A 12,246-nucleotide genomic window follows, 5' to 3' on the forward strand; every position below is an offset into this window, starting at 1 on the left:
AAATAAAAATCGGTTAAAATTATTTTTACAAAAATCAAAACTTCAAGAAGAAAACGATATATAATTTCTAAAAGAAAATACTCAAATTTTAAAATTCAAAAACAAACTTTAACCGGAGTTGATTGAAGTTGACTAAAATTGACTGGCATTGACTACTTATAAATTTTAATCATCAATCTACCCCGACCACCACCGGTAAATGTCAGTCAATACCTGTGAACTTCAGTAAATTATTTTAATTTTTAAATATTTTTAATTAAAAAATAATTCTTTTAATTTCAGGAATTTTAATGACTTTTTAAATTTTTAAAATTTTAAAAGTTAAACATTTATATATTTTTAGAATTAATATATACCTTTTATTTTTATAATTTTTATAATTTTAGCTTTTTATTTTTATTTTTAAATTTATTTTTAATATTCTAGATTTTTAAGAATTGTTTATAATTGTTTTGAATTTTTTAAAAATTCATTTAAATTAATTAACATTCTTAAAAATTCTTGCACCATTAAGTTTTCGGTTATTTTGTATTAACATTTGCCTAATTTAAATATCAGAATGGACAGGAAAAAAACAAGTACCCATATTAAAAAATTGTTAAATTTATTTACTTAAGCTTTTAAAGAATTATTATCTCTCATAAATCTTATGCTATAAAAATTGGGAGATTAAATTAGAATTATAAATTTTTAAAAGAGTTAAAATTAAATTTTATTATGTGTAAATATAAAATTTTAAAATTTCTGAAAGAATTAAAAGTAAAACTTTTCATTTTTTGAAAATTGAATTAGAAATTTTAAGAAACTCTTAGCGAAAATCCTTGCATGACCTTCGTATATATTTACAAGAAAGAAGTATCTGTATTTATCATTCATCGTAACGTCTCTTGATGATACAAAATAAACCTCTTTATCCCATATTAGGGCATTGATTTTTCCCAGTTCGTAAATTAATCTTTATTTGTCTGTTAGAACATAGGATACTTCCTGTCACTCTCCAGCTAGTCCCTTTCTCTTGAGCATTTTAGCCTCAACAATACCTATACAAATCTAGGTATTTCTACACAATGCTGGCAAATCTAGTGGCTGGTAGGAATGGTCCCTAAAATGGAAATGTTTTTATTTTAGTCTTTTTAAATTTTTTAAATTTTAAATTAATAAAAGTAAAATTATACTTTTATCTTCTAAAAATGATAAAATTTCGATTTAATCCTTTAAAAATTATAATTTAATTTCAACTCTCCTACAAAATTTTTCTGGTTTGTTTGGCTTAATTTAGACTATCTGTAAGCTATACTTTTTTTTTTTTGTTTCAATGACTCAAGTGGCCGAGTCAAGACAACTTTTTATACCTTCCATTATTTATATAAATAATGTGGATTAGACCACGAATATGCCTTTAAAAATGAAAAAAAAAACGAGTTGTTAAATTTAATTGCTATTTCTTTAACATCTAATTTACTCATATTCATGTATTGAAACTGCAAATTTTTTTTCTCAAATTACAAATTTAGCTATGATTATATATTTGAAGCTCCATTGCAAGTAACACTCATGGTTATTGTCAATACTCTACAATAAATGAATGGTAGTGGTCCATGCATAATATTTTAGATGAAGCCATTAATAATATTTAGATTACTTAAATATATAAAAAAATGGATGTGATCATTTTCTTCTTAACTAAGATACTATGTTAGTGATTTAAATCTTAATACCGTTGTTACTGTACGAATAAAAAATTTAACTTATTTTTAAAATTAAATGCATGGATAAGGTTGGGAAAAGAAGGTGATTTTACTTGGACATTTCTTAGTTATAGACAAGAAGTAAGGGTATAGGGGCAGATATTGATGGAGAAGTGACCTATGACTATGAGTCTAGGAAAAAGATGCTGAAGATAAAGCCAAGGTGCCACTTAACCATGGTGGAACAGCTAATTTAATTAATGGGTCGTTGTTGTTTATATCTGCCAATCAAATAAAAGAAATAAAAGGAACCCTTAACTCTAATATTAAAGTGGTGGGGACTAAAGCTAATGTTGACTGCAGGACAATCAAAATGCAGGCACACCTGTTTGAAATGAAACAATAAATTTGCAAAACAGGTGTTACCTCCGGATAAATTATTTTATGAAGAAAAAGGATTCATCAGCAAATGATGGGATTCTGTGATGCCGTGTCATAATTGATACTAAATCTAGTAAGGTGGATGTATGTCCTCATATGGCATCAAAGCCGAGGAGATTTATCCTCTCAATCATGGTGGTCGACTAAACAATAAAGGGAAAGTACAATTGTGTAAGAACTCCGACCTTATATGTACCTATGGACTCCATATTTACAATGTCCAATATCTGATATGAACAATGAAACCAGACAAGAGGGTGATCACAGTGAAATCCAGGTTTGGAATTTTGGGTAAGCAAGAATTTTAAATTCGAACCTGGAAATTTACATAGTTTTTATTGAAGAAAAATGAAGTTGCTAGCACGGGGCTCCTCACCTCCAAACCCAGTTTCAACAGCATCATCTAGCTTCCATGATACTGAGCTCCAAAATTTATCAATTTGAAGATTCATGTCCAGCAAGAGATCTGGAAGGTCAATGAATGCTTCATCATCATTGATTAAATGTGACTCTTCTTGAGATGTTGCTGTCGTTGTTGGAGACCGAGGAAGCATTGGATCATCTTCAACATCATGGCTTTTGGTGTAGGTTAGGGTGGCAGCTTTAGCCGCAGCAGCTTGGATATCCTTGGGGGATGCACTAACCGGACGAGGAAGCTGGTGGGCTAACTCAGGGAAATTGAGATAAGCAGAGTTGCCTTTAATCGTAAGAGCTGCTACATCGTGTGCTCTGGCTGCCATTTCAGCCGTAGGAAATGTGCCTAGCCAAATCCTTGACTTCTTCCTGGGTTCGCGAATCTCAGACACCCATTTACCCCATTGACGCATTCTCACTCCCCTGTATGTTGGATGTTTCCCGTCCTTTCCCTTGCTTTCACTACCAAATTTCAGTTTCCGGGACTTAAATCCCGGTGGGGGTGACGATGAAGATGAAGGGAAAGGGGTCTTGGACTCTACATCAAGCGGCACTTCCATGGTGGATTGCTGTTTTTGGAGGTTAAAATATAAGAGGAGCATTGCTTGGAGGAGAAGTCGAGGTAGCTAGCTTCTTATAATTGCTTGACACATTATGAAGTTAGAAAAAGTATTTTCAAGGCAATGGGGCCAAAGGCAAAAGAAAAAAAAGATGTACGGTTTTGGTTATTTTGTTACCATAAAATTATTCTCAGCATAATGCACGGCTAACCTTTATCTATCCTTCTTCCTTCTTTGCAATTGCCTGCTCCTTCATGTCTCATTAATCACTCTTATTTCCTCCATCATCAAAACTTTTTCAATTTCACATTTCCTTTTCTCAGTTATACATTTAATTTTCAATCTTTCAATCCAATTTTACAAAAAAAAAAAAAAAACCCTCCATTAATTTATCATCTCTTTTAGTCTTTAAATTTATATCAATTGTCTAAACAACTCAAATTGGATAGAAAGTTTAACCCCAAACAATCCACGTGTATGCCACGTCAATAATTAATTAAATTTTTTAAAATTATAAAAACTTGTAAAATTTCAAAAAATAAACTTATTTATTTCTTTTAGATTATTGAAAAGAAATCGTCAATATCAGAATAAGTAGATTAAACAATATGCAATGGCATTATATTATAAGAGGGCTCAGATATTTTAAATTTGAACATTGGAGGAGAAGAGATTATGCTAAATTAAATATAGTAGATTAAACAAGAGAGCATGTTGAAAATTCATAACATGGGTTTCACTATTTTTATACATGAAACACAAAATTTAAAAATTGAAGTGGTACAATCATTTTCAATTATTATAAAAACAACTTCCGGAATTCTGGGAACATACTATATATATATATATGAAATTAACTTCGTAGGGCATTTTCACTGACACAAACCAAACAACAATAAAATGGTCCAATCTCGTTTGTCTCGAAGCAGCTAAACAATTGAAGGGAAAATAAAAACGTTTCTACACCGGAGCCTAAAAGAGAGGGGAGTCCGTGTGCCGTGAATCGATCATGGGACTAAATTTTCTTGTGGACTACATCTTAGGGGTTATCCTTCATCTGATGTTGATCTTAAAATGCTCCTTTACTTTTAACTAGGTGAGATTTCTTCGACAATTGCATCACAATTGTTTGTTTACGTAACAATGATTCTATCGAGGATTTATATTACAATACGACTGTGGTTGGAGAGTTCTTTTTTCTCATCTAAATTTTTAATGTTTAATTTTTTAATTAGTATTTATATAATATATTTTTAATTATTTTAATTTAATGAAAATATATTAGTTTATTTAATAATTCCAATATAATAAAAAGAAATTTTTAGATATAGTATTAAAACACTGATACTTTATAAATAATTTTTAATAATATTAAAAAATCCACATCATAATTAAAATATTTGTACTATTTCCAATATACAAAATATAATTAATGTAAAACAACATTATTTAGAATAAAACTAATAAATGTTACTAAAATATATATATTAATTATTTTGATAATTCAAAATATAATGCTAATAAAAATAAAAAAATGTAAATTATACAAAGTAAAAAAATAAAACCAAGTAAAATATAATAATATATTGTAGTTAATAATAAATTATACATTTCTGTTTATATAAACAAAATCATAAAAAGAAAAATTGTGAATCGGAGAAGTTGCTTTTTAAAGTGGTATAAAAAGTCAATGACAATTTATATTTATTATCAACATTAATGAACTTATCATAAGATTTTTTTTACACCATTTGTAAGTTTTTATTGTGAAATTTTTTTGGACTTTGTGACAACATCATTAAATATCAATAGTTGAATTTTAGTTCTTTGAAATAATTTAAATCAAACGTACAATCAATATCAAACTAGAAAAGATCAAATAAACAAGGAAAACATTGAATTAATACATAAAATTATTAAAATTATATAAAAATAAAATTATATAAGAAAGTAAATATAAAATATATTCAAACGTTAAACCCGAATTCAGAAGATTACATTAGCCATCGAAATGGCTTAATAAGCTATCAAAGTTTTTTAAAATAGTCATTTTAAAACGTTTATTTATCTTTGGAAGAAAACTTAGTTAGTTACCAATTTATTTACTATTGAAAATTATTAATTATAATTTAGCAATGGAAAAGTGATAATAGCTAATGTTTTTAATAAAATCAAGTTCATGCATAATTACTTAATATTCATAATTCGAAGTCCTAAAATCAAATTAAATGTCATGCAGGCTGTAAAATAAAACTCAAATTCTAAGTTCCATGCCACAATTCAAAATAAAACAGAAACAGTACAGTCTGAATAGTTAAAAGATTAAATAATAAATCTAAGATATATTGTTAACTAAATACGAGCTGAGACGTGTCTGCATCCTAGCCTTGTAAGTTATTTGTAAGGATGAAAATTAAAGGGGAAATGTGCTATGATGCTCAATGTGAGATGAATCACAAGAAAATCCGTGCAAATGATTACGCATACAGAAATATGTCACACATAAATAATTTACTTAGGCAATATCAGGGTATTGATGTTTTAGATCATTCAACAATGCTCATATACATATATGCCATGTCATAAATTCCAATTTTGCATGCACATGTTTTTGTGAATGTCATATAGTTTTAGTTTTAACAGAAAAGATCCTACCTCACTGCTACACACCACAATGGGAGGACCCCTAAACTCTAACCACCAACACATCGGGTTGTGGCTTAGCCATTACTGGTTCTCGGATAAACTACCAATGGCTGTGGACATAGAGCAAAATCCCATAAATGGAATCTACCTCTGGTTGTGAGTTCATAACAAAAGTCTTTGCAAATGAAATTTGCCTCTAATTGTGGATTACACAACAAATAACCCACAGATGGAATCTGCCTCTGGCTATGGATACACAAAATTTTTTGCAAATAAACTGTCAGTCTTCATCCATTCACATCATCTCACCCCATGTAATGCAATATGACATGCTCAAAACAAATCAATACAACAACATTTATTATACTTTTAACGGAATAATACGATAGCAAACAATATGCTTATAGCAATTCGATTCAGTAGCAAATAATATGCTTGTGACAGATCAACTCAGTAGCAAAAATAATGCTTTTTATGCATTTGATTTAACGGTAACATAAAGCATGCTATACGTACACTTACTACTACACACACAATAGACACATGTATTATTCACAATTCATGCAAATATATAAACATTATATTAATTCAGTCAATCAGATCATGGATTCTTTCATGCTATTAGGGACTTAATTGAATAAAATAAAATACTAAAAATAATTCGGGAACCATTCAGGGACTAAATTGAACAAATTATAAATTTTTAGACAAAATTTTAAAATCTAAAAAATAAGGGCACACGGTCGTGTGGAATGCTATAGATTGTGTGGAGGGGTTACACGGTTGTGTGGCTAGACCGTGTGGAAGGGTCTTAGCCGTGTGAGATTCGAACTAGCCTAGGGTTTTAGAGGCATATGATCATGTGAGGGGCCGTGTTATCCACACGTGTGGCCCACACAACCATGTGGCAGATCGTGTGGTCCTATTCCTAGACATGATTTGCCCCAATTCATTTATAAAGGAACACGCACCTTTCACCGGAAGCCCAAACGTCGTCCCTCACGTTGCAATCTAATCCGATGCACCTAAAATGGGTCCTTCAAATGATATTTATACACGAGTTAACATTTGTTTTCAAGATTTATCAAGATTACTAGGAATTTCAACAAGATTTGTAAAAGATTCATTAATTTGAACAAAATATTGGCATCAGATGTAAATACTACGAGAATTTAGGTTTAATTATTGGGATTGAATTGTACTTACTGATTCTTGACAAAGATCGAGATTCTATTGACGATAACTTTAAAATCGATGGAAAAACGATCGGATGAATGATATTTTAATTTGGAACAACAAAATATTCAACAGTAGAGTATGTAAATTTTGATGTAAAAGAGAGGAAAGAAGAGAGAAGACATAGAGAAAAAAAGAAAATCCTATTTGGATTTGAAAAGAAAACAAAATCCTAGTTCAATTAGAGAAAGTTGGATTAAATATCTACAGTTTGGGAACCTTAGGGCGGCAAGAGAAATTTTCCCAAAGTTTTGGGTCGAAATTTAAAAGAAAATTTTAAGAGAAAAATAAAAGGAACAATTTTGAGGTTCGATTAACTTGAACTTGAGTATGCAAAGGGAAGAATGAATGTTTAACCATTAGGTTATTACCTATTTTTTGTTTTGCTTTTACTTCAAATATTATATGGTCTATTGTGGTTTTTATCCTAGTTTGCACCTCTATGAAGTGTACTAATTACTTAATCATCAAGCCTAAATAATTTCTTAATTAATTATTTCAATTAATCCTTCTATATTTTGAAGCATGACATTCCATCTCTCTCTAATGCCATTGTAATTTGAATATGATTCGATATTGACTCTTCAAATAATCATTTTTTTAAAGCTTCATTTTTTTAATGTAATTCAAACTTATTAATCCTAACAATCTCCATTTTTAGACTTATAGGTTCAAAAAGCCCTTAAAAAAATTAGTTGAGCCCCTACACTAAATTCCCACCCAATGAAGCCTTTGTCGTTAACTAAAAAAATCAATTAAGCTCCTTCATTAACGGTTTCTATCTTTGACTATGTTGATCATTAAAATTAAATGATGGGCTAATCAGATGACAACACGTGACAACTTTTGGTTTAATCTTATATTTTATCATAAAAATAATTAAAAACATAAAAGACCATTAAAATGATAAAAACTATTCAATATTAAAAATAAAATATTACATGAGATATAAACTTACAAAATTATTTAAAAAAATCATAAACACAATATTATAAAAATTATAAAAAAATTTAATATACTTTGAAGTTCTTTTTACTAGAAAAGAGTTTATCAATGCATAAAATAAATAAAACAAAAGAATAAAATAATACTAAGAGCCACTATATCTAACATGGCCCCAAGTATTAACCTAATAATATCTATTTATAGAAAAAAAATCACGTAATGGAGAAACTACAAAAGTATCCTTAAGTAAACAAAGTAGAATTTTGGTAGATTTTCGTTTCAAACTTCCATGCCATTTTTGTACACCTTCATGACACTTTTGGGGCTTGAGTCATGCAATTACTTTAACTAGATCTTTTGATTCCCTTCGAAATGGTATATTATGGGCACAAAATGGAATTTTGTAGCTCAAGTTATTACCAAGCAATTTTGTGTTGAATGTTTAATCTGTAAAAACTTACCAAAAATTAACTTCAAACTCACTATCATTTTTAGCATTTTTAATTGGATTTGAATTTTTTCAAGGAAAAAGTTAAAAATCAGAAGGAAAAATCTTTTTTGTCACTCTCCTATTGGAAAAGGATAGAGATGACGTGGAATCACAATTTCATACAATCCATTCTCTTCATCTTTTGCTTCAATTTGTGAATTCAAACTTTAATGTCCTTAAGGTTGCCACTTGTTAATGGTTGATTTATGATATGCTGATTATTAATGATTTAACATGAATAAAATATTTATGGGTTTTTTTGTGAAACATGTTTATATGAATATATGTTGTTAAAGAAAATGGTTAAAAAGGTTTATTTGTATTAGTTAATAAAACTTGTATATGTTATCGGGAAGCTAGTTGAGTATTATTGGCACGCTATAGAGTACACGAGATCATATAGTATTATGCGGGTTGCTTGATACGCCCAGAAGTATCGTAGCATTTTGTGCATTCTTAGGGCTTGGTTGGTTAAGTCATGCTTTGCATGCATTGAAGTATCATTAAACATTTTATCGTATCATTGTGTTTTGCACACTCACATGGTTTGGATGCACTACAGCAAAACAGATTTTTAGCGGCGCTTCTGTAAGCGACGCCGCAAATTTTTGTGGCGTTTATGTGAAAAAAATGCCACTAAAAGTCATCACTTTTAGCGGCGTTTGAACGAAAAACGCCGCTAATAGTATAGACCTTTAGCGGCGCTTAGCAAACAAACGCCGCTAAAAACATATACCTTTAGCGGCGTTTTACCCACAAACGCCACTAAAGGTGTAGATCTTTAGCGGCGTTTCCGGGAAAAGCACCGCTAAAAGTGCAGACCTTTAGCTGCGTTTGTTTGCAAATCGCCGCTAAAAGTACTGAACCTTTAGCGGAACTTTTGCCCAAAAAGCCGCTAAATTCTGAACCTATAGCGCGCTTACACCAAAAAAACGCCAAAAGTATGAGACCTTTAGCGGCGCTTTCTCCACAAATCTTGCCAAAAGTAGAGTCCTTTAGCGGCGCTTTCCCCACAAACGCCGCTAAAATTATAGATTGAAATCGTTGCGCTTTAACCAATATCGAACCCTCCTGCATTAGAAATTCAACCAATAACAGCAAATATGACATACAAATCCAACCAATAACATTAAACCTAAATAATACTTTAAATTCAATGAAAGATATATGATTTATATTAATAAATAAAGTATAACTAAGTATATTGTTACAATAATATTCAATGTAAAAATGTTAAAAATATCGTCAGAACAATCAAATAAATATCTAAGAAGGCGGCTGCTGCGATTGCTGAAACATCTTCATCATTTGTTGAAGTCAGTATGCATCACTCATCATACTTTCTCGCTCTGCTCTTTCGCTTGTCATTGTCGCTACCTCCTCATTGCTTGCCACGCCTCCCTCTCTGCTGCATCGGTTAGAAGTTGTTGCTGGAGTTCTTCATATTTTCTTTGAACCTCTGCAATTTGCTCAACTGTGCTCGCTTGCATCTGAGCTAGCTGATCTCTTAACCTCTGAACTTCAGCTTGAGCTTGACTTAGGAAGGCATGTATTCTTGGGGCTGGATCCAAAATATTGGGTCGGGTAACACGGATCCTTGAAATCGAACCCGACCATACCTCTCAGACCCAAAACTTCATTAATAATTACATTATCAATGTCCTCATGATTAACAGAACTATCGATCAAGCGATCGCTTACTCACTCCTTCTTTTCCTTTAGTCTCTCTTAAAAAATAAATGAAAGAGTTAGAAACGAAATATATAATGAAAAAAAATAGAAAATAACATAACATTATTTAAAAAAGAATGCAACATAATTTAGAACAAATCAAATTTTATTAAGTTAATATACCATAATTTCTCCGGCTTCGGATGTCATTGGGGATCTATCTTTCTTCCTATGCGTAATGTCAAAAAGCTGAAGGCGTCCAACTTTTGACCGACGAGACTTCCTACAATATAGTAATAAAAATATTATTTAGTAGTAGAGACTCATCGTAAATTGATAAAATTAATAAATTTATAATACCTCGGCCTCAGCTACGCGACCAAAACTTCTCGACCCTACCGTGTGTGTGAAGTTTTGTTTCTGTCTACTACTTGTTCCAACACGCTCACGGTCCTACAATGAGTAATTATTATTATGTATATAGTAAATACTAGAAACCAAACAATTTAGAAGAGTTTGAAAGTACGTAATACCTCTCCTTTTTTTGAATTCCAAAATCTAACTGTATCTTCCCAATCGGTACCTCAAAGATTCCGTGGGACATTGCACAATTTTTCCTCGAGACTTATGTCTTTCTTAAAATATTGTTTTTTAAAGTACTTTTATTATCTCTCCATTTTTGCCCAAGGTCTTTTGATATAGTCATCGAGACCTCTAAAATAAATCTCTCTAAAAACACAAGGTTAAAAAGTAAATAAAATTAAACTTAAACCAAAGCATTATAGATTAATTTCACGTTTTCTTACCCTAATATTGTCGAGAGCTTGATTTTTGTTGTTGTCGGGCATGTGATGCCATGATTCAGTAGTTGATGGGCAACATATTTGAATTTCGTGCAAGAATGCCCAAATAGCCGCCTAAAACTTGAGCTTCGATTCCGACAGTGACCATGATTATTTCTACGAACTTTGACACGCTTCGGTAGGAGCTAAGTCGTACAAATCAGTAAGTAGCGTCGACCTCGACCTCTGCAAGTCCGGCACTCTCAACTAAAAATGACATATTATTATATTAAAATAAAAATAAATTAATAATAAAAGCGAACACGCATGTAAAACAAACTAAACATTACCCTGAACTTCTGTAGTATCGTGAACTGTCTCCGGTACACTTGAAGATCCAGCAACTGTTTGTTGTTCACTATTGCCTTCTTCTGAATTTGGATTATTCTGAACAATATTTAAATGTCGTAACTTTCTTGTACGCATTTTTCCTGCAATAAACATAAAACGGTGTAAATTTTAATAACAAATTAAAACAACAACAGTACACATAAAATAGTTAAATTATATAACATGAGCAAGATTAAAGTAATAACATTACATATAAGTAAAAAAATTGTAAATTCTTACTACATTATAATTTGTAAATATCTTCATCCACATCCCGACGAACCCATTGAAAATGCGTACTAGTACAAGGGATATTTTCATTTAAGTTTTATTGTGGAAAAGGCAAAGTTTTTGATCTTTCAATGATATCATCTCTACTTTCATTGCCCATGTCAAACAAGTCTCTAGGGCTGTTTCGGAGTACAACGTACCAACCCTCATCAATTGGATCTTTCGAGTAAAAAACTTGTTTCACTTGAAAAGAAAATACGTCTGGCTCGTCTATTAATTGTTCTCCGGTGTGAATCAATCGAGAGAAATTCACCATTGTAAACCCGAATTGATCGTTTTAATACCACGAGCGAGATTCACATCACCCAATCACCTCGAAATAAGACAACTTTCCATTTTCCATAGTAATCCAATTCAATAATGTCCATAAAAAGTCCGTAAAATCCACATTTCCTCGACAGATTATCATCCCTAGCACTAGCATAACTCGTAATAGAAGAATTAACAACTAGTCCGCAATTTTGGGTTCGCCTCAATCTCTCCCGATATTTGGTATGAAATCTGAATCCACTGATGATGAAGCCACTGTATCTTTTCACTAATCGATTCGGACCCTGGGAAAGCCATTTAACTTTGTCACTAACGGCTTTCCCACTCCAAACCTATTGAATTAAAATATGATTTGAGTAATAATTATAAATGTTACAAGAAAACTTTATGATTTGACTCGGAATATGATTTGAGTAATAATA

At 31.0% G+C, this 12,246-nt stretch overlaps 1 protein-coding gene across 1 annotated transcript; it reads right to left on the reverse strand.

Moving 5' to 3' along the window:
* Positions 1-2,246: 2,246 nt before the first annotated feature.
* On the reverse strand, positions 2,247-3,223 carry LOC108469344 (ethylene-responsive transcription factor ERF039-like). The gene has a single exon (XM_017770232.2). It carries the CDS (start codon positions 3,143-3,145, stop codon positions 2,465-2,467), a length of 681 nt encoding a protein of 226 aa, XP_017625721.1. The 5' UTR covers positions 3,146-3,223; the 3' UTR covers positions 2,247-2,464.
* Positions 3,224-12,246: the final 9,023 nt, after the last annotated feature.

The sequence above is a fragment of the Gossypium arboreum genome, chromosome 8 (genome assembly GCF_025698485.1).
Source record: "Gossypium arboreum isolate Shixiya-1 chromosome 8, ASM2569848v2, whole genome shotgun sequence".
NCBI lineage: Eukaryota > Viridiplantae > Streptophyta > Magnoliopsida > Malvales > Malvaceae > Gossypium > Gossypium arboreum.

Bases quoted from the DNA above. Each gene is read 5' to 3' on its own strand.
- LOC108469344 (XM_017770232.2), bottom strand. From the start codon at position 3,145: ATGCTCCTCTTATATTTTAACCTCCAAAAACAGCAATCCACCATGGAA.